This window comes from Haliaeetus albicilla, chromosome 2 (genome assembly GCF_947461875.1).
Source record: "Haliaeetus albicilla chromosome 2, bHalAlb1.1, whole genome shotgun sequence".
Lineage (NCBI taxonomy): Eukaryota > Metazoa > Chordata > Aves > Accipitriformes > Accipitridae > Haliaeetus > Haliaeetus albicilla.
Genome location: NC_091484.1, coordinates 1,982,766 through 2,008,539, shown reverse-complemented (window position 1 = coordinate 2,008,539; position 25,774 = coordinate 1,982,766). Strand labels below are relative to the sequence as shown.

Sequence of the window (25,774 nt, the reverse complement as noted above, 5' to 3'; positions counted from 1 at the left end):
GCCGAAGCTGTGCCGGGTGCTGAGCGACCTCCACGGGGCAGACCAAACCTTTGGCGTGAAGGACCCATGCACCCCAAGCTGGGGTCTGGAAGTTCGGCCGGGGGTCCCAGCTGCAAGATCTGCAGGGCAGCACATGGTGGTACCCTCCCCGTGCCATGGGTGCCAAGGGGGATGCGGGACCCCATGCACCCTATTGCTGCTGCCCCTGGAGCCGTGCTCTGGGGAAGGCAGGGCCCCCCCAAGCCGAGCAAGGGCAGGGATGCTCAGCCCAGCCGGGATGCAGGTGGGGTGCTGGCCGGGGACCTCCTGCAGCGCAGCAGAGCGGATCCCTTGGGAATCGCAGCAGCTACCCCAGCCAGGAAGGGGCATCTGAGGGCAGTGACCGAGCTGTCCCCCCATTCCTGCTTGTGCTTTGAGGATGGCGTGACCCTACCGGCAGCAGCTGGGTGCTGAGAAAGCCCAGCCTGGGCAGCACATTCCGTTTTGAACTTCTTCATAGCCTTACCCTCCACGTAGCTTGTCACCATAGGAAGCCTCACGCCGCAGTTCCCGGCCCCGGTGAGACACAGCTTGTGTGCCAGACACAGCCGAGCCACCAGCTCCGAGGGGCGAAAGGGGGGACGTCACTGCAGAGCACTGGCACGCTCAGCTCACCCACGGCACGGGCTGCAGCCAGCACCCAGCCTGCCTGCACCCCAGTTTGGGCACCCCCGGTTCCAGCTTACCTCCCAGGGAACGGGGGCACCTAAAGATGCAGTGGGGCTGTGTGGGGAGAGCTGGCCGGACCCTGCTCTGTCCCCCTGCTCCCCTCCCTCATGCTGCCCAGGGGGACCAGCACCATAGCCCCCATCCCAGCCTCAGCCTCCTGCTGCTGCTATCTTCCTCCTCCTCCTCCTCTTCCCTCCCTCTGTAGCACACCACAGGGCTGCGCAGGATGAGGCCCCCCCCTCACTGTAGGACATGCAGACCCCCACCCCACCACGCACCCCCAGTATGGGTGACAAGGTGACTGCCCTGAGCACGGGGACACGCTGATCTGCAGGAGCAGCACAGGACTTTTCACTTTTATTATAAAAATATCTTGCAAGCAAAAAGAAAAAAAAAAAAAAAGTCTGTACAAGCAGTCACACTGTTCTCAAAGCAACGCCAGGCCCCCCCTCAGCCCCCCGCCAGCCCACTGCTGCAAGGCCACCCGGGTGCTGCGGGAGCCAATGCAGGGTGCTGGCCCCATGCAATGGCCCAGGGAGGGGGCACATAGAAGACACTTGTCCCCATGGGTGGGCTGGGGGAAGCCCACCCAGCCCCAACGGCAGAGCTGGGGGGGGGTCATGTAAGTCTCTCCACGGGGTTGAGGGGTCGTTACTGAGGCCTCGGTCTTAATTTTGCACTTCTTATTCTAGTGTTAAGTACACAGCAGTACACCCACGTACAACACGAAACATTGGGTTTTAGCTCTAAAAATTAACAGTTACATGTCAAACAGTCAAAACATGTTACACGGTACCTGCGGGGAGCTCCCGGGGGGGCCACGCTGGCGGGGGCACCCGCAGCCCGGCCGGCGTGGAGCCGCACGCTTTGTACAAGCTTGGGGCAGCGCTGGTGCGTCCCGGCACGGGGCAAGGCTGTGCAGATGAAGATGAGGAGGAGGATGCTCAGTGCCAGGGAGCTGTACCAGGAGCCGCCCTGGGTGGCAGGATGGGGGAAAGCCTGCAGCAAGGGGGGGCTCGGCTCGCCAGCCTTCCCAGCCTCATTGGCCTTGGTGCAAGACCGAGGTCCTGCAGAAGGGACACTTGGGAAGAGAGGTGGACGCTTAGGTCCTTCCTTTAAAGCCAGAGTTTGTTTTCCAGGTGCCAGTGGCAGAGAGCCCCAGAAGGCAGCGCGGGGGCCCCGGCCAGTCTCTGTGGGGTCAGGGCAGCTGCGGGAAGCCGTGCAAGCCTGGCCGGGCAGCGGCATCCCCATGGGAGCCGGGCATGGAGGCACCGTCCCCATCCTCGCAGTCCGGCCGGAGCTTCCCGAGGAGCCGCTGCTCCGCTGGCTTAACCCGCTCGCGGGCAAACCCGGCACACCGAGGCTGAGCAGCCCCCGTGGCTGCGGGGGGATCCCGAATGGATGGAGCCGGCAGCCCCGGGACCAAGCTGCCCTGCAAAATTGGGTCTCTGCGGATGGGAGCCGACCCCCCCACAGTATCGTGGGCTCCATTTCCATCCCAAAACGCGGGTACCGCAGCGCATCTTCACATCGCTCTCGGTGCTTCCAAGAAAATCCTCCTGGGGAGGAGCAGAGCAGCTCCCCGCGAGGTGGGGGGGGTCCCGGCAGCCGCTGCAGCCCTGCTCACTTCCTCGGGATCTGGACGCTGGCGTACTCGGAGCCGGCCTCCTCAGGTTGAGGGGCCGGTCGCCTGGGTGCCTTGCTGAGGTGTACCATGTCCAGGTCGGCGTAGGTGAGGTTGTCATCGCCGGTGGGCCCCCGGTTCGTCTGGATGCAGGCGTACTCCGACTGCTGGCTCATCTCCACCATCCGGCGGATGGTCTTCCTCTCTCTGTCGAAGTTCAGGTCCGCGTAGGTCAGGTTGTTGGGGTCGGATTCCTGTGCGAGACACCAAGAGTTCCTCCTCTGGGAGGACGAGCGAGGAGCCCCCCGCGCCCACCCGTGCCCCAACCCGAAGTCCCACGCTGAAGTCAATCCCACTGCGGCTCGACCTGGGGCAGCTCGGTCTCTGCTTGTACAGGGGGAACGATGCCAGCAGCTGGCTGGGACGATCCCGCAGCAATGCTTTTACCCTGCGCTACGTCTTCAAGTCACCAGCCACCGCCACCACTGACAGGCTTCAGAGCCACCGCCGCAATTCAAGAGGCACCACCGCAGCTGCCCCGTCACCCTGTCCTGGTAGGGATGGGCAGGGGCCAGCCTGCCCAGCGATGCCCACGCAGGAGCTGGCAGAGGCTGGGTGGGATGGACAGATTGCCGCTGATCACGACTTTGCTCGTAACTGCGTCACCAAGTGCAAAATAACTCCGCAAATAGCCTGGCTGGCTATCGCACAACTGGTTCTCCAGGCAGCACAAACCCAGACTTCCCTGGGAGGACGAGGAGGAGGAGGAGGAGGAGGAGGAGAGAGGGTGAAGGCAGAAAAGGCGCTGGGAAGTGGCTACCCCATCCCTGGGGCAGCTTCTCTTCCCTCTCCAGCCACAGCGTGGAGACATTGAGATGTTTCACAGGGGAACCACCACCCTCCACTGGAGACAGAGATGTTTCATGCAGGAACCACCACCCTCCACTCCTGCCGCTGGTGCCTCCCCGGCTGCTCTCCCTCCCCAGGTCCCGGGGTTAAAGCAACACACCTGGGTAGTGGCCTCGCTGCTCTTCTCCGGTTCATGTAACCTGAAAGGGGGAACAAAACAAGTCAGATTGACTGAGTGCTCTGTTGCCTCTTCCCCTAGCGATGGAGCAGCTGGGGGGGGTTCAGATGCAAAACAAGGTCCTCGCAGCAGCACCCAGCAGGATGAGTCTTCACCAGTGAGCATTTGCTCATGTACTGGTCCAGCTACATCTCTGGACGTTGGCGACCTGGCTCCCAGCCGCTTGTTCAGCCTCACCAAAAGCCAAGTGTTTGGGTACAAGATCACGGCGGGGGCAGAACCACAGCTGGAGAGACCGGCAGAGCCTGCACTCCTGCCTTCCCTTTCACAACAAGCTTTTGGGGATCCAGCTCTGTCCCGATCCCAAGGGTTGCCGTTTGCAGGCTGGAGGCATCCAGCTCAGCGCGCCCGCCAGTTACTCAGGGACTAGAGGAGACCAGCACTTACCTAGCAGATGGTGAGCTTTTACCTGTCAGAAGAGAAATAGTTTAGGAAAGAAATAGTTCAGGAAACAACATAACCCCCACCCCGCTTCCCTGGGCACACGAGCCCCCATGCAGAGACTGCTGCAAGAGCAGATACATGTCTTTTCCCAGAGGCAAGTGTCTGCAGTTTTCTGGAGTTTCATTCCCTTTACCACAAGACTGCTCCTGGCAGAGGGCAGGAGGTGCAGGGTGGGGGGGATGTCAGACATTTTACGTACAAGGAACAACAAAAGCATGTTTGACTCTGTTCCTGGCAGGCACTGGCATGCAGCAGCAACCAGGCAGAGCTTTCCCTGCAGCCTGCAAACAACCTGGGCAGCTCTGCTCCATCCTCCCCTTTGGGCAGGAGCTGCAGCAGCACAGCTACGAATTCAGCGTCCAAGCACTGATGCTCGAGACAGAGGGAGATGGGGGTCAGGAGCAGCTGCTTCCCTGCCATGTGCTTGGTTTCCTTACCCTTGCTCTGTTTTGCTCGGATGAGGTAAAGAATTGCAGCCACCAGCAGTGCCAGCACAGTGCAGACCACTCCCACCACGATATAGATGAGGAGCAAATGGTCTGAAACATGAATGAAAAGGGTCACCATGGGCCTGAAAACGCTGGTACCGAGCGAGTGCCTGCAGCCTTACAGCTGGGGTCGGGCTGGTGACACCTGAAGCACCAAGGATGGCAGGTCGGTACCTGCCAGCATCACACCCCCCAGCCCCCCAATATTTCTGTCCTTGAACCAGACTCTGGTGGGACTTTGAGATTTCTCAGGGGGGTGACATCTTACAGCCTCCCCGGCAGGGACCGCATCCCAGCGGCTCTCACGCACCGTTATCTGTCAGGGTCCTGTCGCTCAATTCCCCCTTGGCTGCAACAGTGATCCACAGGGTGGCCGTGCTGTCGATGGGGCCCCGGGCATCGTGCACCACTCGGCAGGTGAACACGGACCCGTTCTTCTCCTCCGTCGCTTGGACCTCCACCAGGCTCCTCAGCTCAAACAAGCCCCGGGGGGTCTCCACCGGCTGGGAGATGTTCTCCACCTTTATCTCCATCCCGTTCTCCAGCCAGGTGACGGCCACATCTCCTGGGTAAAACCCCTCCACGTAGCAGGAGAAGTTCATGGTCTTGTTCACCTCAACGGGGCTCGGCACGCCAGCGACCACGCTGACTTTGGGGGAAACTGGGAAGAGAGGCAGCGCCTGGTGCCTGGCATCCCCTGGCTCTGCTGCCCGCAGGGTGCCCTGTCCCTGTCCTGGGACCCCCAGCCCCACAGGAGCTGGGCACCCCGAGCGCCAGTGCCCCCCAGCCCTCACCTCGCAGGGCTTTCCTGAGCTGGTACATCCCCCTCAGCGGGGCCGTCAGCGTGGAGTGCTGCACCTCACAGATGAGCTGCGAGTGGACATCGTCCTTCTGCAGTGTCACCACCGCAGTGCTGGACATGTCGTAGGAGGATTTCGTCTGCCCAAGGGTGATACTGGGTGGCTGAACTGAGATCCGGTCCTTGTCCTTGAACCATTTCACATCAATCTCTTTGGGGAAGAACCCTCCGGCCGTGCAGGTGAAAGGCACCCGTTGCCCCAGCCCCGTTCTGTTGTCGGGTCCAGACACGACTGGGGGGGTGGGTTTGGCTGTGGGGAGAAGTGTGGGGCCGTCAGACCGGGCTCTGCCACCCCCACCCAGCCCGGGGCTGCAGGGACCGGGGTCTCCCATGGGGGCACGGATGTGCCTGGGGATGGACCATGGGACCGGCCCCTGAGCCCCTTCCCCATCCCCGCTCGCCCCGAGCTGAGCCCACCGGGCTGGGATGGGGCAGGGGCTGCTCCCAGCAGGGCTGGTTCCCACCAGGAGCTGCTGTGGGAGCCCCACTCACCGTGCACGGACACCACCGTGCCCTTTCCACGTCGAAACACATCAAGACCGACCACCCGTTTGTCAAACTTCACGCAGTAATAGGTGCCGGCATCCTCGGGGCGAACATCCCTGATGTGGATGCTGAAGTCTGTGTTGGACTGACTCACTATCCGCGTCACGCGGGGGACGGTAACCGCCTGGTCATAAACTGTCTCGTTCCCATCGCCCCAGCCCTTCAGCCACTTCACGGGGCCGAGGGGACCGGCTGCAGACGTGGTGCAGGTCAGGGTGAGCGTCTCCCCCGCTGCCACCGACACCTTGTCCTGGGGCTGCTGCAGCTCGAAGTCCGGACCCACCTGGGCACCCGCACCTGGGGAAAAAAACAGACCGTGTCTCATCTGGCACCGCACACCCGGCCAGGTTCCCCACCTGCCCCCCGCAGCCACGGGACAGGCTGAGCACACAGCTCTGGTTAGCAGGGACCACGGGTGACGGGGCTGTGCCAGCCCCACAGAGCCCAGGGGAGAGAGGCTGCGGTTACGGCAGCAGGCACAGACCTCTGCCCGCAGGTCTCAGCCGTGGAGCTTTGCTAGGTGACCGCATGTCGTGCTCTGTACAGCTAAAACATTGAGCAAATCCCAGCTGCCCACACCTGCCGGCCCCCCCGTGCTGCCTCCCATAGTCGCTCAGCTTTGTCAGTCGGGAGGAAACGAGGGCACAAAATACAAGGCACTCTAAAAAGCAAGCTCCCCTCGCAGACGCGATACCATGTTTTCCACACTGAATCTGTCCCATTTCTCCATTGAATCCAAGCCCTGATTTGTTCCGGCAGCGCACAGCCATTAGCCGAAGCCGGTGCCAGTCAGGCACACGCCATTCCTGCTTGTCACCGACAGAGGAGAGCAGTCCCCTTCGAAGCATCTCAACAGCGAGGCTCCCTAATCCAGCTGACCGCGTTGCACCACCATCCCAAGTGACCCCCACCTACGCACCCATGGGTGCCAACGCACCTTCCCGCACGCTCGGTCAGGCGGGGCGAAACTCCCAAGGTCTCCAGGAAAACTGCAAGGGCTCCGCTCTGCCTGCGGGCAGGCAATAACAAAATCCATCTCGGGTGGACCTGCAGCCAGAGCTGGCGGGGACGGGGGTCCGAGCTCGCTGCCGTGCAGGTGCAAGGCACCAGGAGCCGGCCGGCTTAGCCCCCAGTAACCAGCAATGCCGCTGCTCCCCGCTCCCTAAAAACAGCTGCAGCAGCAAAGCGAGCCACCCCATACCCTACACAGCCCTTCAAGGGGTTAATTTTGGCAACGCTTGCCATGTCAATACAGTTATTGCAACTGAACCGAATAAGATTTCAATATAGGTCACTGTTTAAAAGAACACTTTTAAGCAATGTGGGGGAGAGGTGGGAGAAGCACTTAAATCCGCCTGCTGATAACAGGGGCCAGGCACTGCTGACCACTGCAGTCCCGGAGCTGGCAAGTGGCACGCAGAATTGGTGTCACGGTCATGCAGAGACTGTCATGTTTGAGCAGGTAACTCCTGCTGCAGCTGAGCAGCGCTGGGAGCACATGGACCAGCATCCCGGGCGGGTGGGAGCTACGCCAGCACAGCCAGCTCTTCAACCTTGTTGGCTGGAGGGCTGCAGCTGCACCCCACATCTCTCACACCAGAAAAACCCAGGGCAGCAACTCCTGCAAAGGCTGCCCTCGGTAATCCCGCAGCCTCCTGCCACAGCCAGCCCCAGGACGGGACAAAATCCTTGGCTGGATGCTCCCAGGAGAACCCGCTGTAGGACGAGCTGCTCTGACCCTTCCTGGTCACAGCTGGCTCCCACAGAGACTGGAAAGGATTTTTGGCTGCTGTTAATCCCTTCTGACTTCCAGTGGTATTTGATGTACCCACAGATGTTCTGTCTGTGTAATTACTCAATCTCCATGGCCAGAGTTACCAGGAGCACAGTTTCTCCAGACTCCCCAAGTTAAGGGCTTTTTGCCCAGGGCATTAATCGTCTGCATCCCCAGCGCAGGCTGATGCTCGCAGCCGAAACCTTCAGCCCTTGGTTGAAGCCATGTCAAGGCTAACGTGGTAGCAGCACTCGACACCAAAACAAGTTTGTCCCATAAGACAAGCGCGGAAGGATGAAAACCTAGTTTGTGTCACGTCCGAACGTGTTGTTCAGGCTGAGCCTCGGTCTTGCGTCTGAACAGCGGCGGTCTGGGCTTTTTGCAAGGCGTTTCTGGGGTGACACCCAAATCGAGGGGACCAGCCCCAGAGCAGAGCCCCTGCCCTCAGCAGGGGCTTGTGCATCCCACACGCAGAGCACGGCGGAGATGCGGGGCACACGCCGCCAGCTCCGCAGCTGCGGCGTCTCCTGAGCTTCTCCATCACCTGCTGCCCCCGGACCTTTCGCAAGAAGCGGTTGAGAAACACACAGAGGAAGTTTGAAAGCACAGAAGCACCATCCACCTCTCATCATCCGCCTCTTGCCAAGCCCCCGCGCGGGGATGTAACACAGGCGGGGGACCGGGCTGCTCTGGGCACAGGGACTGGCACCCCCAGCCACCCACCGCACAGACCCCCCCGGTCCCTTTGCATGCCCAGCGCGGCCGTGTTGCTAATTGCTCGCTTCACCAAGTCGGGCAAACGAAGCCCACCGCTCGTTAGTGGGTGGCATCGCGACACAGCCGGAGCTGTGCGCCCCACGCGTGGCCACGAGAAGCGAGGGGGACGGGAGCCAGGACCCCTCCCCGCCACAGGGGCTCTCTGTGCCCCACGATGAACACGTCGTCGCTCGCTGCCCCCCTCTGCAATCCTGTGTAAAGCCAACTTCTGTGGGGTGGTGACCCCCCGTGTCCCCTCGAGGGTCCCCTGTGCTGGAGCGAGCTGCCCGGCGCAGCCGAGCCCAGCCCAGCCTGCAGCAAGCCGAGCACTTCCTCTTCATCCTCCCTCTCTCCATCTGTTATTCCCCCCACAAGACACGCACCATGCCAGAGGGGAGAGAGACAGGGAAAACACCCACTTTGGGGTCCCGGAGCTGACCCAGAGCGTGGTCAGGGCGAGCGGCACGGGCATTGCTCAACCCCGAAGCGCGTTTCTTGGTTGCAGCGATGGGGTCTCGGAATGACATCCGCAAAAGCACCGGGCAGTTAAACTGAGCGTGGCTGGCAAGGGCTGTAGCTCCCCGCCGCCTCAGCACAAGGCTCCTGCCTTCCCGGGAATCACAGGGATTTATCTTTGCGGGCAGTGGGGCTGCCTCTCCGAGAGCCCAGGTTTGCAGTCGGGCTGCGGATGATCTGTGTGCATCTCGCGCCGCCGAGCCCGCATCACCTCCTCGCCTGGCAGCGGCGTGCGAGCACCCTGCCTGCTCCCTGCGCCGAGGGATTTGCAGGCAGAGCACGTGCTGTTGTCCAGCGGCAGGGCTGCCGGAGGTGCTGCTGCAGCGGGGCCGCTGCCACGCGGGGCTTTTCGGATGGTGCTGCTGCTCCCCGAACAGCCCCGAGAGCAGCCGAGGAACAAAGGGGCTTCTTCACGCTGCCTCTGGTGCCGCCTGCCAGAAGGCTTCACCGGCAGCTCTCAATTTCTCGGTCACTGCGGAAAAACGCTGTGTGGCTCTAGGTAGTCTCCCGGATTAGGACTAAAATGGGGCTTTTGGGGTATTTTGCCACGTGTTCTGCCTTGAGCCGCCATGCTACTTCAGAGACTTTCACACACAGCTCTGCTCGGCCAGCGCTCTCCAGATCACCCCGTCCGGGGTTTGCAGGAGATCAATTATACACGAGCTTCAGCCATGATATGCCACGTTAACACCACACCGCCTTAACGAGACCTGCTCGCGCCTCCCAGCCGAGGAGCACAGGTCCCCGTCAGACCACCCGACTTCCCCACCTGCCTACCCTGCACCCAACAGCCAGGACCAGCCCGACTCACCGCACGCTCAGAACCACCTTCAAACTCCAGCAGCGTCGCGCAGAGCGATGCCCCCACCCCCCTGCGATGGGAAAACACAAAGGGGAAGTTGATAGAAAACCCCAGAATATGCAAGTTAGAAAATGCAAAGTTTCCCTCCCTTCCCCCTGAATGCAGCTTCTCCTTGCACCCAGCAGAAGATCTCTCTCCTCCTTCCCCTTTCTGGGTGCTCGCCCTGAGAAGCGGTGGGGCCAGGAGCCCGGCCGAGCCCCCTCCCAGCAGGTATTTGCCAGCAGCATTTGTGCATCAGGAGCGGGATGCGGCAGGGGGGTCTTCGTGCTGCAAACGCACAGGACACGCCACCATTTCTCACCGCAAGCACTGGTTCGGTGCGAACCTGCTTCCCACCTGCACATTCACAGGGCCACCCGATGACGCCGTTTTCTTCGACTTCGATTTCAAACCACCTAGAGTTGGAGTGTGATCCTTTTGCCCCCAGGATCAAGGGGACTTCAGGTACTCTGACCCTGTAATCTGCTCTATCCTACACTCCAGAATTAGCAAAGGGTTTTAGTGACCTGAAAATCACCACCTGACAGTTCCCACGTAGGTGGAAGCACCCTCGCAGCACGGACCCAGCACACTCCCAGCCCAGAGAAGAGGCACGAGCACAGGCATCGTGCTGCGCCTGGCCTGGCAGAGCCTCCCTCCCATTATTCAGTTTAATTTGAGCGCAAAATAATCCCCAGCTCTCTCGCTGCGGTGCAAGTTTCCATCTCAGTGACACATTTTTTTTTTCCCTGTATTCCACCTTTTGAAGTATTTGATACTGAACAGATTGCAAGAGGCTGGGGTTTAATTCAGGAGAGGCTGCTTGGATGCTTCCTGGTAAAAATAGATTTTCTTTTTTTTTTTTTTCTTCTGAAGGAGCCGGGTGAGGAGCTCTGGGATGGCAAGGGGAGGGCTGCATGCTCCAGAAGCAACATGCAGCTGGTCACCAGCATCCGGAGCCCCACGGTCACTCACTGAAGGAACGGGCCGACAGGCAAGAGAAGCCCCAAAATAATCCTGCTGGAATTTCACCTGCAGCAGGGCTGCCTGTGGGGGAAACTAACAGGTGCTGCCTATAAAAAGGGCCTGGAATCTGCAGTTCAGGGGAAGACAAGAAGAGAGACCCAGGCATAGCTGTCGAGCACTATGCAGATCCCAGAGCAGCTCGGGGACGGTTATAGTAAAGGCTATATTTTACATACATGACATCAGAGGAAGCCTCGGATCACACGCAGCCACCATTTGCAAGCTTCCCTCCTACAGCATTAGCAGAAATTCAGCTTGAAAGTCAGAGCCCCACAACCAAACAGATTTCCTCTTCAGAGGAAGCTCTGGGAAGTGCAGCCGAAACCCTCCATTGAGAAACACCTGCACGGAAGGGTTCTGCACTAGACAGATTTTGCAACAGGGCTTTGCAATTTGGCTTCCCAGCATCTCGCTCCTCTTTGCCCTACAGGAAGATCTCCTGCGGGACCTTCCCTTTTCCCCTTCGCTTCTGCAAAAGCACTGTCGGAGCAGCCGCCCTCCGGCAGCGGGAGCCCCGGCCAGCTCTTCTGGAGTTCAGGCTTAGTTGGAGCCGTGGCCCAGGAGGGTTCACCGCAGGGTCTCCACCACACGGAAAAAAAAAAAAAGAAAAAGAAAAAAAAAAAAGGAAAAAAAAGAAGAAAAAAGAAAAAAAAAGATCTGCATGCTTGCACCTAAGATCAGGGATGCAAACCACCTTGCAACCCAGGGCTTTCTGCCCCAGGATGGTTCTTCTCCCATGGCTGGCTTGAAAAAATGGGGTTCTTACTCCAAGGCCACATTTAAACAAACTCAAGAGCTTTGCTCGAGCCATTCTTTCATGGCATGAAATCACGGCGGTTCACTGAGAAGCTGCGCTCGCCGCCAAAGCCTTCTTGGCTTTCAGCAACCGGGAGTTTTCAGCTTGGGGCCAACACTTCTCAGTTGTGATCAGGCAACTCAAAGCAAGGAGTGTTGTGCTGAAAGCATTTGCTTTCTGCTCAAGTTTGCGCTCAACTCTCTGCCCAAGTAAAGCTTCGCCGGTAAACATTTCCAATGGGCCTGGAAGAGTACGGTTTTCCCCCACGCGGGATGGTATTTCACCTGTGTGGGAGCCTGGCCTGGGCTATTTGCAGCGGGATCTGGCCAGAAGGTGTGAAATTTGGACAGACCAGGCAAAAAAACTCAGCAGCAAGATGCTCCTGAACATGCATTGCTATTGCCCCAGGAGGTTTGCACAAAAAGCGCCTTCCTGGAGGTGCAGACAGTGCTGGGCAGGAAGGAGGGTGATTCCTTATCAATAGCGCCTGAGATGAAGAGCACTGAAATGAAACATCCTAGAAAGAAAACGTCCTTGAAAGCAGCAGCCACCACAGGGCTTCGTTCCTGGTGGGGCGAGAAACTTCCCACTGCTAGCAAGGGAAGGGAAACAGCCAGGGAGCAGCACCCACTCCGCTCATCCCTTCTCACGCTGCATCCCCGAGCTTTTATAAGGGACCGGTGGAGCCGCAAGCCCCGGGGAGGGCTTGGGCACCCGAGGGGCCAGCAGCAGGAGCCCGAAGTGACCCAGGGCAGCGCTCGCAGCAGAGTTGGGTGGTGCAAGGTGCCTGGGAGGATGGTGCAATCCCACCGCTCTGGTGCTCAACAGTTGGGTAGAGCAGCGAGAACTGCGTACCGTTGAGGGTAAAGCAAGGGGATAGCAAGAAAAACAAGTTCCTGGTAGAGGAGGCTGGCAGCCCTCGCTGCAGTCTCCCCTCGCCTGCCCTGCCATCCTTCCCGTCTCCAGGCAGCCTCCGAGTGTGAATTTGGGCTGCCTGCAGAGATTTACCTCTCACATAGCTGGCAGGGGGTGCTAGCAAATGGGTGGAAACAACATGCCTCCTCATGTCCCTGCCTAATTCCCTCATCTCGCTGGCAAGGGGAATGTCTGCCTTGAAGTTTGCTTCTGGAGGAGCAGCCGAGCGAGGGCCCCTCTGCCATCGCCGCGCTCTAGGTCATCTCGCAGAAAGGTCAAACCAAACGTGCGCGGCGAGACAGCATCATGTCGCGTACGGGAGGCGTGCGGCAGAGGGGCAGCAGAGAGGAGAGAGAAGGATGGAGGAGAAAGGGGAGGAAAACAAAACAAAACAACAAAATAAAACAAAACAAGGGGGAAAAAAAAAAAAGCCAAAACAGCAGGAGAGCATGGCTTACCTGGCCAGCCGTACAGGGAGAGCAGCACCAGGCAGGTCAGCGGCCAGGCGGCACGGCCGGGGCCGCGGGGAAGCGGCTCCATCGTCGGCTCTTTCTGGGAAGCAGAGATTAGAGTGGCTTCAGAGCGCGGCTCCGGCTTTGGCTTTTTTCTTTTTTAAAAAAAAAAAAAAAAAAAGCAGCAGAATTGCAGCTGGAGAAGGAAACCGCTCTTCTCAGCCCCAAAATGAGGAAGGAGGGCTGGGCTCCCGCCTTCCCCCGGCTGCGGGCGGAGAACACACACACAGACACGGACACGCGGGGCCCCACCGCCGCCCGTGGGCACCGACCTGGCCGGGCCCCGGGCTCGGGCTCCGCCGCCGCCGCCGGGCGGGCGCATGCCCCGGTGCCGAGCGGAGCCGCGCCTGCCTCCCCGCCGCCGACACCGCCTCCGTTGCCTTGGCACCGGGGTGGGATGGGACCGGGACCGGGGCCGGCCCCGGCTGGGAGAGGACCGACCCCTCCCCAACCCGAGCAGCCCCGGTTTAAGGCCGGTTTCCCGGTGGCGGCGGAGAGAGAGGGACACACACACACACACACACGAAACCAGCACCGCCCGACCCGGAGCAAACTTGGTTTTGTAAGGGCACCCCGGTGTGCTGCTGCCTTAAGGTGGGCTGGGGGAGAACCCCCCGGGCCGGTCCCGTGGACCCCCGGTTCCCCCAGGGGCAAGCCGAAGCACCCACGGCTGGCAGGACGCGGGGGGGGCCGGGGCACGGAGGAAGGATGGGGCAGTGGCCCCAGTGCTTGGAAGAGGGTGGCTGGGGTCCCCGTGTCCCGTTCCCCCCCCCCCCCCAGATTGCCACAGGCTTCGTGTGCCAGGGCCAGCACAACCACAACACGCAGCCCAGCATCCCTGCGCTAGGACTGGGTTGCTGGGGAGCAGGCAGATTTGGGGGGGGGGCTTAATGTGCAGGGTGTTTTGTGCCACCCAAGGGACCGCGGAGGGCCAGCGGCTGAGCTGGGACAGCCCGCGGCAGAGGCACAAGCGGCGTTTTGGAGGTGCCACGTGGACAGGGCAGCTCAACCCGTGGGGGTCAGGGCAAGGAGGGGACACTGGTGCAGCCCGGACAGTTGGGGGGTGGATGGGGAGGGAGAGGAGATACCTGCACCCCTCTCAGCAAGAGGTACCGGAGACGCACCCCGGGAGCATGGGGACATCCCCATGGTGTCCCCTCAGCAGGACAGGCTTAGCAGGAGCTGGCGGCAGAGAGAGGCGAGAGCCTGAGGGTGAGGCAGCTGCAATGGGAGACAGGACCGAGGAAGGGTGTGGAAGAGGAGAAGGGTGTCTGGATGTGAGCACCCATGGGACGTGTGTCTCTACACTGCCCTGCTTCTCCCTGACACAAAGTCCTTCCCAGGGGAGGCACAAGGACACGTTCTCCACTGTCCATGCCTGTTGCAGCTTCTCCCACCAGCCACAGGCATTTCAGCAAGGCCAGGACAGGGACCAGCTTGCTCCCCAGTGCCCTGCATGGGAACGATCACCTGCAGCCAGACCTGATGCTGGCAGCTCCCAGCAGGTCCCCAAACCCCCCCTGCTTTCCCCTCCACCTGCCCAGGGCCTTCCAGCCCCAGCACGACCAGGTAGCACCCAGCAGCACCCACCCGTGCCGCAGCATCCCAGATCACACCCAACTGCTCTCCCACACCAGGCCGGACCCCAAGGGCAGCATTGGGTGCTGTGCCCAGGGGGATCGGCTGCCGGCTCCCTCCTCCCTCCCCGGGCAGCCGCTGGGGCTGTCAGCTTTATTTAGAGCTTCACACAAACAAACAGCAAAGATATCTGAAGTGACTTGGCACCGTCAATCTGCGCACGGCGTCAGCCTGCGCGTGTTCCCGCCAGCCTCCCCCTCGGCCCCAGCTACGCCCATGTGTTGCATCCAGCCTTAATTTAGCTCACTTTGCTGCTGGGAGCCGGGACCGACCTTCCCCAGGCATCTGCACCGCACCTCCCTCCGGGAGCTCCGCGGGGCAGCTGGAGGCCAGTGCTGCTCCTACTGTAAAATAATTTGTGGCCAGCGTTGCTCCTGGGGAGCCCAGTGCAGCAGTTGTTTTTATTTCCCCTTTGCACAGCTGGCGAAGGCGTGAGCAAGCAGCAGGGACCCAGAGGAGACATTGGGTTTGGCCTTTGGCCTTTTGCACATGCAGCGTGACTTAGAAATAAATAGTTCCTTTGCACAGGGATGGGACATGGGTTTAGCAGTGGTTTGTGCAAGCCTTGCAGCTACACCGCCACGGGCAGTGCATCCCACCCAGACCAAATCTGGGAGGCAGCACCCTCGGGGCAAGCAGGTGCCCAGCAAGAAGGAAGGCGCTGGGGACGCGCTGCTGCCGTTCACAGCCACTTTCATGGTTATTTTTAAATGGAAGCACAGTTCCTGGAGGCCTGGCTGACTTCAGCCTGTCTGGGCTGTTCTCCCGCTCAGCACTGAAGGTTCAGACAACCTGTTTCGAGGCGATTACAAAGCGGAGACAGCCCGTACGCAAGCAGCCGCCGCAGAGCGCTTGGGAAGGAAAGTTAAGAGCTTAAAAAAGCTCTGCAAGAGAAGGTACCGCGGCAGAGCAGATGGTGCAGCGTGAGCTTCCCGGCAAGAGCTGCTATTGCTCCCCATTAGGAAGCATATGGGCAGGCTCAGCTGCCTCCCCTCCTGCCCACGGCCCTTCCACTTGGCATCGCAGGGGCCAGCTCGAACACGGGGAGTTTGGAGGATCCATCCCGGGAGGGCAGCCCCTGCCCCACGGGCTGGCAACGAACCTGGGGAGAGGAGCGCTCCGCTCCTTTGCGTGCCCGAGACGGAGCGAGAGCGCAGCATTTCGGGAGGTGCAACGCCGTCATTAGTAGCTCCCTTCTGCACCAAACACCCACGGCGAGCAGGAGGCTGCTGCACCGTTTGGCAGGGCAGGCAGCGCTGCCAGCACTTGCTCTGCCAGCATCTTCATCCTACAGCTCAAAACCCCTGCTCCCCTAGGGATGATTTTGGAGCCTGGGTCTCCCCGACCCTGAGAGCCATGCAGCAGCCGATGTGGGGGACCGGGACAGCGTTTTTCAGGAGAGCTTTTTAAGAATAGGTTGTTTTTCACAGCTTTGAGGCACAGTGAGGAACTTGCATCATGCTGCCAGCACCCTGTTGGGGAAGGCACATGCTCTGGCTGGTCTGGGCTCACCCACTCCCTGCAGGGTTGGGTGCTGGAGGGAAGCTGGGCCAGGCAAAGGCTCCAGCCAGAGCTGCCGCTGCTCCCAGCAGGGACCCAATGTGCTTTTTGCATTTCCCCATTTTCAGCTGGGCAGCTCTGCATGGGCAGCGGGACCAGCTGCATGAGTGGCTTCCTCCCCAGGAGGAGGTGGGGATCCTTCCCTGCACAGGGACCCCCGGCCAGGGCAGCAGCACCCCATCTCTGGGAGGGACCCAAAAAGACCCTCTTGTCTGAGCCCTGCAGCTTCCAACAGGGGAAATTACAGCCTCACCAGGGCAATCCCAGCTGAAAGTCTTGCAGCACTGGTTTTGCCCAGACTGCTCTTTCATCCCCTAATTAGCAGCCTGTCTGATCCCCTCCCAGCACTGAGAGCCCACGGGGAGAGCAGCAGCTCACTCTGCTGAAGGGGGATTCACAGGTGACGGGAGAGGTTTGAGTTCCTGCCCTGCAGTGCCAAACCTGGGCCTGTTAATGAGCCATGTTTCACTAATGATGGAGGTGACTGCAGTTCTTTCCCTGCCCAGGACTTTTCCCCTTGGGATCCCCACTCCCCAGCCCAGCATGGTATGGCACATTGGGGAGGTCACCTATGGCCTGACCAACTGGCCACGTCACACCAGGACACAGCGGCTATCCCAGAGGGCTTGTGGGCTCAGTTCAGCCTCAAAACCCAAACCAGCAGGGAAAGCTTGGAGATAAACATAGGAAAAACACCAATACTTTGGACATCAGCCTAGAAATCACCCTAAAACAAGCATCCAGCAGTGCTGTTTTGGGGCCACAGGTGCAGAACCGTGCCCAAGCACCAGCAAGCAGCCAGCACCTATGGGAGCCCTCCCCAATAAACCCAAATAACACATTGCACACCCCTGACAAGGCACTCAGGGTTGCAGGCACTCACTACCCCAGGGAAGATCAGAGCCATCCAGTTGTGTCCTGGCCCAGTCCCAGCACCCCAGGAGATGCTGCTTTCATAGCTCACCCCAACAAAATGAGGTGTGTGACCACATCAGAGCACTGAGCCCAGCCCCAACACCCGCACGAGGTCTGCTCCCATGCACACAAGCCAGCACAGCCTCACTACAGCCAGAGCACAACACGTGCACAGGGCTGGGCACGCTCACCCCATCTGTCCTCCAGCTCCAAAGCCAAATTTCAAGACCCCTCCAGCCTACAAGCCAGGTGGACACATCCTACAGCCCTCCTGCCTCTCCCCAGCACCCTTCCAGCTTCAGAGTCAGCACCCTCGCAGGGCTTTTAGCTGGGAGAAAAACACACAAATGTCTTCTAAAGTAGGTAGCACCAATTACACTGCTGATATTTAGGGCTTCCAGCACAACAAATGGAGCTTCAGCTTCATTAGGTACCATGCCAATTTAATCCAAGACATCCAGTACAGAAGCAGCTTAAATTAGTTTATCTGATATTAACTTACAACAAGCAATATGTTAACATGAGGATGGAAAGAAGTGACCTGCAGCCAGCCCATTTGCAAGGAGCAGCACACAGGAGCAGTCCAGCCGGACTGTGACCCAGAGAAGGGACAAAGGCAGCAGGCACCCCCAGCAGGAGCATCCCAGCCCTACAAACACAGATTTAAGAAACAGGGGTCTGTAGCATACCTGTCTGCTCACTGCACAGTCCTGCTGCAGCACCCACCACCATGAACACCTTGCAGCTGAAAATATGGGTGCCCAGGCACTCCCTTATGTGGGAGAGGCCCTGGGGGGGTTAATGAGCTGCAGGTGCTTTGTTAAGGCTGCGATTGCCAGAAGAAAGGCAGGTGTGGGCTGTAGAGGCTGCTGCGTGAGTAGCCTGTACATGAGCTTTGTCCCTTACCTTTTTTTGGGGGGGGGCTTACAGGAACTGTCTGTAATTGCTTTGGTCAAGATTTGATTGTGTGATTTAGGCTTGAGCTGAGATATCACAAATATTTCAGGTCCTTGCCTGAGCTCTCGAGCCCCAGCGGTGCAGATGGTGCCGGGTGTGAGCGGGGAGGAGGCAATCCCCGGCACGGGGAGGGGGGGTTCTGAGGAGGCCACCTCCGCGCACGCCGGCCGGACCTGACGCCTGTTACCGCAGCCTCCTCGGGGACCCGTGCTCCTAATTGCAGCCCGCTTAATTTTAGTGGCCTTTGAGTGCTCTGCTGCGATCAGCTGGTCCTCTCCAAGTCCATAAAATAATTTTCAGGGAGGATGAGGGAGGGATGCCGGGACTGCCAGCCCCACGCTGGCCTTCGCTGGGATGAAGCGACGCTCCGAGTGCCCTCATGGTGTTCACGCACCGTCACCCTGGGCTTTGGCAGAACCGGCAGAGCCCGGCCAGCGTCAGACCGTCCACCGTCGTCCGCCGGGCAAAAAAAAGAAGCATGTGGGCTGCAGCAGGGACCATATCTGCACCGCAGCTCGCCCGTCCGTGGGCCATGCAACGCTCCCAGGCTGCTCCCACTCAGCAGCGGCACCCTGCGAGCTGCTGCAAATTGGGTAACTCGGCCAGGCTTCCTTAATGCAGCCCTGCAAGCTTCCGACTGGGGGAATTCCTCCTGGCTGTGTCAGAGCAGGAAAGGTGGTTTATATCCTGTGCCTGGCCTGGAAGTGGCCCAGGCTGACCTGGAGGCAATGGGCAGAGGGATGGGGTTTAGGATGAAAGTGCTGACGCACTGGGAAAACCTGGCTGCGCGGGGCAGCTCGGAAGGATTGGACCCGGCAGGGCCGGCGCTTGGTGCCCGGTTAGCTGCCGTAAGCAGTCGGAGGGCTGTGATGACCTTTGTTCGCAGGCAGGATCCTGTCCCTTGCTCTGGAGGAGGATTTGCTCGCCGGCTGTGGGTGCAGCGGGTGAGCAAAGCCCGAGCAGTCCCACGCTGCAGCCTCCTGGGTCCGCAGCACGTGCACAGCACAGGGATGGGGATCGGGGTGCGAGGCAGCTCCCACCCAGGGCAGCTCACTGGGGGGCACAGGGTGGCCCCAATCTTGCACCCCTTGTGCCAGCGGTTGCAAAGTTCAGGGGCTGGGGGAATATCCGCACGGGCTGGGGGGCACAGCCAGGGCTCACCCCAGCTCTCGTGGGCTCCAGAGCCACAGGCTGCCACGGTGGCAGCCGAGCTGTGCCTGCCCTGGGAACCTTCCCCATCCCAGGCTGGGATGGAAGGGATGCTCAGCCCCGGGAGCAGCGGTGCTGTGGACGAGAAAGTGGCAGGGAGGGGAGGGGAAGGGATGCCGGGGCAGCCAGGGAGCTCCAGCTGTGCACAGGACATTTTGGAGCTGGGTGTTAATTGTTGATGGGCTCCTGGGAGCTGTCTGAGCCAAAGCCTCCATCCCCGCTCCGGAGGGGGATGCTCTGCACCGCGCTGGCCCGCAGGGAGGTGGTGGCGGTGCCGGTACCCAGATCCCCATGACGCACAGGTGGCTCCCCCCAGCCCATGGCCAAATTTATGTACTGGGGGCTAATGGGAAGCCTTGTCACGCTGACGCCAGACAAATTTACTTCACCCTCTCGAGCCTCTGGAGCTGTGGCTCTCCCCAACGGGCCAGGTCCCTGCCAGAGCTGCTGGCGGTTCCCCGCATCGGATGCAGCCCATCCTCCTCCGGCTGCCCCCTGCTCTTAACTTGGGGGGTGCCAGTGCCATGCTTGTGCCCAGGGCTGGACAGGGACCTGGCGGGACAGCCTGGAGGCCGAGGGCTGCGGGTGGGTGGACGGGGTGCAGGCTGTGGGGGTGCACATGCGGACTGCGGGTGCCTTTGAGCCTACAGCCCCATGGAGTGATGCTAGGGAAGACCTTGGTCTCCCCTTGGCGGTACCACTAGGACCACGGCAGGGTGAAGAGCCTGGCCGAGGGAGAAGTGATATCATCTCGGTTTTCTTCTGCTTTTTTTTTTTTTTTTTGCATCCTCTCAAAGTTCTTTGTTGATTGCAAATTGTTATCATGAAAGCGCATCCAATGCTGCAATAGCAGATAATGCTCCGCGCGCTCTCAGGCACGGCTGCTGTAACTCATTGCAGGCTGAGCTGCCTGATAAAGTCCTGCGGCAGCTGCGGATGAAAATAAAAATGCTAACGCGGGGGGATTTATCATGTTAAGCTATCTCAGCCCATCGCTTCCTGCTTGTCAGAGCTCTCACTGGAGGCACTGGGACGGTTGTGGGACTTTGAAGCCAAGGCTTGGTGGAGGGATTTGTGCTGTTGGATCTTGCCCGGCCAGGCACTCGCACCTCCGGAGCCAGGGAGATGCCCCAGTGGAGGGCTGAGCCAGGGCGCATGGGGTGCGGGAGACCTGGTACAACCCCACGTCACCCTTTACCGAGTGTTATTTTCAAGGCTGCTGAGAGATAACAGCGTGGCTGGCAGCGAGGGCTTTTACCACGATTATTTGTGCAAGTGCCGTGTCTAATGCATGGCGGTGAAAATGGCAATTGCATGGCAGCTGGGATGCAGGGGGGATGCAACCCCCCCGAAACGACTGGACCCAGCCCTGGAGGGGGGTTCCTGCTGTCTTGACCAGTCCCCAGCACCACCAGTACCATCCCCAGCCCTGACACTGGGCTGTCCCCGTGGTGGCCATCCCCAGAGTGGCTGTCCCCACAGCAGCCTCGCAGCTCAGGGGCCACGTGCCGGAGCTCGGGGCTGTTTGCTTTGGCCCCGTTGAGACCAGGCACGTCCATGCTGCCTGACCCAGCACTCCCAGCTTTGCAGAGCCAGGGCCATGCTGGTCCTGCTGCTGGGAGCTTGAGGAAAACGCTTCTGCAAGGGGTTTGTGTTGTTGGTTTTTTTGTTTTTGTTTTTTTTTTTAAGCTGAAGGGCAACAAAAAAGCAGGAGGATTAATTCTAGCTCTGCAAGATCCACCATGCTCCTGGTGAGTGCATTAGTCCCAAGGGTCTGGCCTGGCCCTGATAAGGAGCTGCAAATCAGAGCTGTGAAATGCTGCTGTCTTGCCCCGGAGCTCGGTCTCGAGGCTGGTGGGACTGGCACGACGCGGGGACGGGCAGCTGGGCCACGGGCCAGAGGACTGCCGGAGCTGTGGAGGGGGCTCAGGGATTTAGAGGGTCTGTGGGATGTCTAACAGGTTTAGAAAATATTGCCTGGGATTATCTACTAGCAGTGGTGGCCAAAGAGGTCTGAGCTGAGACCAGCTGATGTCTCCTTTGGGGGGGGTGCCTGCACATGGGAAGCCTGTTCTGCGGCTGCATGCAGGTGCATGCATTTGCATATGTGTGCGTGTACATGTGTGCATGTGTTTGCTGTGTCCGCACACATGTGCATGCATGTGGAGCGGCGACAGCTCTGGGATGGGGCTGTGGGTGCGAATGGGGCTGCTGGCCTGGTGGTACTGCAGGGTCTGAGCCGTGCGTGGACCCCTGCGGCTGCCAGCCCCGTGTCGGGTCTCGGGTGCCAGGAGAGAACCAGGAGAGCCAGTGGCAAAGCATCTGCCCTGCGACACGCACGAGGGATGCTCCAGCCTTCATTGCGCCGCAGCCCTTTGAAGCGGCTCCTGAACGCCAGCATTAATGATATCCACCCAATTAGCCGCTGTGAGCTCTGCCTAGCCCGAAGGATTAGCAAACGAAATCATCATCCCAAGGCATAAGCAGTTAACACCACTAATTAGTCATCGTGTGAATCCTAACCCAAACACTAACCCGGGCGCAGGCAGGGGGCTGCTGCTGCCCACCTGGCCAGGGCCCCCCTCGGCTCCTGGGGATGGGAGCTGTTTACGGAGAATTTGCCGGGCTCGAAGATACATTATTTTTACACGTTGCCATAGTTACTGATACCATTATAAAATTAAGCCTGAACCTTGCAGAAGAAATGGATCTGTCAGAAGCGATTATTTTAGCGAGCACGTTGTTGATCCCGCCGCGCTGCCCACCCCGCGGCCGGCAGCGAGGGGCCGAGCCCAGCCGGGGCGATGGAGCTCCCCGCCGAAGGGTCTGCAGGGGCCGCAGCCCGCTAACGGGCACGTCGCCGGGCCGAGGCGCCGGGCAGGCTGCCGGAGCACCGGACTCGCCTGGCCACACCATGTTGGGAGCCGCCGGCGCCGGCACAGCCCCTCTGGGCTGGCAGCACCGTTGGGCACGTCTAAGGCGAACAAAAGCCCCGCTGAGAGTGTGCTTTCAGCCCGTTCCATGGCTCCCTCCCGCAGCGCCTGCTTTCCCCATCCTCCTGCCTCTCTAAATATTTTTTCCTTTCCCTGCACTTCTCCTCAGAGGGACACTTGTGCCAGGCTCGGGGCACTGCCAGCACCGGGGCCGCCGCCAAGCACAGCCAAGCTTTAAGGTCGCTCCGTGCCAGGAGGAGCAGGGAGCCCTGGGGACCACCGCAGTGTCCTGCCCTCGCTGGCTGATGGGGACACCTTGTGCTACCCTTGGGAAGGGGAGCTCCCCAGAGGGTTTCCCCATCCTGAGCAGAAGCCCCTGGCTCTTTTCCCCGGGCAAAACCCTCCAGAGTATCCCCAGGAACGTGAGCGGCTCACTCCGGGCACGATGCACATGTGGATGTTGGGGGGACCAAGACCATTCCAATGTGCCACCGACAGTTGATCCAACATGGAAAGCCCCGGGCATCCCCAGTGCAGGCAGGACACCCCTCCTGCCTGCCTTGGGACCCTCTTTCGGGTGCTGGCAGGACTAAGCGCCGCAGCTGGATCTGCCCTCCCCGAGCCAGCTCAGGAGGGCGATTGTCTCTGAGCAATGTCCCGTCAAACACCAAAAGCACAAAATGAGTCTTTCTTAAGCACTGGATGTTCCTGTTTGTCCCACGGTCCTGGAAATCCCTCTTTAATAATTGCCAGAGTCTTGGCCTCCACGACATCCTGCAGCGAAGGTCCACATGGGCCAAAGGAGTGTTGGGCACAAAGGATTTCCTTTGAAACATGTTTGACACTTTCATTTTCACTGCCTGCCCCCAGGGTAGAAGATAGAAGAGATGGAGAATGGCCCGAGGGCAGCCCCCATCTGCCCCACAGCCCCTCAGCTCCAGGGATGTAATGAAAATTCCAGGCTGGGCAGAGAGGTTCCCAGTAGCAATAGCTGCAATAGCACAACCTCCTATTAGACACCAGAGAATCCACACAGACAAGCAGCATCCTCCAAGCACCTCCACCTCTCCTGAGCTTGAAGTCCTGGACCGCAGCCCCGGGGGTCCTGGTTCACTTCCCCGTGGCCGCAGGGCAAGGCAGCGGCATGGGCATGGCTGGGCAGTGCCCGGGAGCCCACCTCCTCCCCAAATACCCCGGGGGGTCCTGCAGGGCACCCCAGTACCATGGGCCAGCTGTCCCATAACGCGGCTTTCACTGGGGCTGTGCTTGGGGGGACTGGAAAAATCTCTGCTGTGCTGGCGAGAGCCCTCACTACATCAGGAACCCAGGGGGAGGACGAGGCTGGCAGTGAGGCTGTGGCACTGAAACAGTTCCTATGACAACCCCAAATCCCAGACCTGTTTATCCCCTTTAATAAAAATCCACAATAACCGTGAAACTGGGGAATAAGATTCAATAAGTAAGATGCGAAATAAATCAGGAACAGCGTAAAGCATGTCACCGTTTTACTTTGGCTCCATTCCTTGCTTTCCAAGGAAAAGCCTGAGAAACGAGGAGCTGCAAAGGGGTGAGCTGGCTGGTTTGGAATTGCTGGGAGCAGGGTCTGGCTGTGCAGCATTCCAGGTCTTCTCCCTCCAGTTCCCTCTCCCAGCAGGAGTGCAGCCCAGGGCAGTCAGCGGGCACAGGCAAGACCTGCGTGGTGTTTCTTGGGGACAATCAAAGTGTCTCTGAGACCCTCTCACCCTTTCCAACCCCCTCAAAGCTCCCCAGCTCTTCCTCCAACTCCTCATGCGGCTCCCCGTCAATGTCCTGGCTCAGCACCCCATGGCATCACCTGGTCCCCAATGGCATCACAGGGTCCCCATGGCATCGTGGGGTCCCCATGGCACCACCGGGTGCCTGTGGCATCGTGGGGACCCTGTGGGGTCCCTGTGGCATCGGATGCTCTTGGACCCATGACTGTTTGGCTAATGGCGACGTGCAAAGAGACCAGCCTGTCTCTCCCTGGGGATGGGCTGGTGGCCACCACGGTCTCACGGTGGCAAGGACAGGGATGGAGACAGGGATGGGGACAGAGCAGGAGCGCAAGGGCATCTTGGACAGCCACAAACCGGGCCCTTGGCTGGAGCTGCTGCCCCATCAGCCACTGGAGGGGACAAGCTGGAGCGATGCCGGTTCCTGAGAGACACGATGGACCCTGGGCACCCATCCCTGAGAGAGGCACTGCCAGTGTGTGGGGGGGTCTCTGCTTCTCGCTGTGGAGCTGGAGCATCCCGGGGCAGGGCAGGAGGCATTTATCCCTGTCTCTCCCCTTTTCTCCTCGCTCAGCCCTGGCTCCAGCACAAGCTCAGCTTTGTCCCGCTCCCCTGCGAGCGCTGCCAGCCCTCTCCTGTCCCCCCAGGACACCAGGGAGATGCCCACATCCCCCTGCTTCAGCCAGCCCCATGTGCTAGCTGAGACCATATTCTTCCTCAGCATTAATTAAATCATTACTCCCCCTCCCCTCGCTGCTGGGGCCAGCCTCCTCCGTCAGTCAGTCGCACTCTCCGGACTAATTGCTCTCTGTTATTCCATGTTTTCCATCAGAAGCTCATGCTCCCCGTTGGCTCTTGGCACAGTCCACGCTGGCTCCCCAGCACGGCACGGCACGCACTGCTGCCCCGGCAAGACCCTGCCAGGCCTCTTGCCTCGGCACCTCCAGGAGCCGTTTCCCACCTCCCAGCACTGGAAGCGGAGCAGATGCTGGGGTACCCCCCTGAGCATCCCCTGGCCCTTCCCCGGCTCCTGCTTTCTGCTTCTCCCCAGGGTGGGGGTCCATGCAGACCCCCCTCCATGGCACAGCCCAGCTCAGCCCCTCCTCAACCCTGTTGCTCGGCTTTGCCGTCCCGCGAGGTCCTGGCACCGGGCTGGTGGGAAGCAGGAGCAGGACCCCGCACCGCGCTCCCCTGGCTCACAGACCACGCAGAGGAAAAGCCTGGCTAAACCCCCCGCACCACCACCCACACGCCGGGAACTTCTCGCCACAGCGGGGGCCCGCTGCCAGACCCATTTTGCCAGGCCTGATCTGCTCCGCTTGCACCCTTACCCCGGCACGGCACCATGTGGGTGTCCATGGAAAGAGTCCGGCACTGGGGCACAGCCCAAACCCCGGCTGGAGCTGGTGTGTCCCCTCCCCGGCTGGCATGCCGAGCCTCTCCCCAGCACCTATCCAGCCACCACCTCTGCTCCGCACCGCGGCGACGCTGCCTTTGCCCAGTCCCGGCTGCGGGCAGAAGGAGCCCGGTGGGTACCGGCCCCAGCATCGCCCAGTGCCCACCGCAGCCATCGCAGCTCTCGACCTGGCACAAGCACCCAGCTTTCTCACTCGAGCACCCAGCGGGTGACTCAGCGGGACGTGACACCCAGCAGACAAGCAGTAAATCCCCAACCCCAGCATCGCCTGGCGCTGACCCCCAAGCAAGCACAGCCCCCCAAGCGAGGTGCTCCCCGGCACGCTCCTACCTTGTGTCTGCGCTCGGGTGCTTGTTTGTGCTTTCACTGCCGGCACACCCTGGGCTGGTGGCTTAAAGGATTTTCCTATAATAACTACCAAATCCCTCCCCTGGGCAGTAAGCTGCAGACCTGGGCCCTTTCCTAGGTACAGAGCGCTCCACGGTGCTCTGCTCGCTCG

The 25,774-nt window shown here is 60.2% G+C and overlaps 1 protein-coding gene across 3 annotated transcripts; it reads right to left on the bottom strand.

The window, feature by feature from the left end:
• Window positions 1-1,037: 1,037 nt before the first annotated feature.
• On the bottom strand, window positions 1,038-25,652 carry LOC104318532 (tyrosine-protein phosphatase non-receptor type substrate 1-like). 3 transcript variants are annotated; one of them, XM_069802229.1, is made up of 9 exons: window positions 25,606-25,652; window positions 12,839-12,932; window positions 5,703-6,053; window positions 5,146-5,460; window positions 4,662-5,012; window positions 4,301-4,402; window positions 3,807-3,828; window positions 3,342-3,381; window positions 1,038-2,586 (listed from the first exon to the last, which is right to left on the bottom strand). In XM_069802229.1, exons 2-9 carry the CDS (start codon window positions 12,918-12,920, stop codon window positions 2,332-2,334), a joined length of 1,518 nt encoding a protein of 505 aa, XP_069658330.1. In that variant the 5' UTR covers window positions 12,921-12,932; window positions 25,606-25,652; the 3' UTR covers window positions 1,038-2,331. The 3 variants fall into 3 exon arrangements, with proteins under 3 accessions (XP_069658330.1, XP_069658312.1, XP_069658320.1); XM_069802211.1 differs by lacking the exon at window positions 25,606-25,652 and adding an exon at window positions 25,456-25,581 and having other exon boundaries at window positions 12,839-12,928; XM_069802219.1 differs by lacking the exon at window positions 25,606-25,652 and adding an exon at window positions 13,165-13,341.
• Window positions 25,653-25,774: the final 122 nt, after the last annotated feature.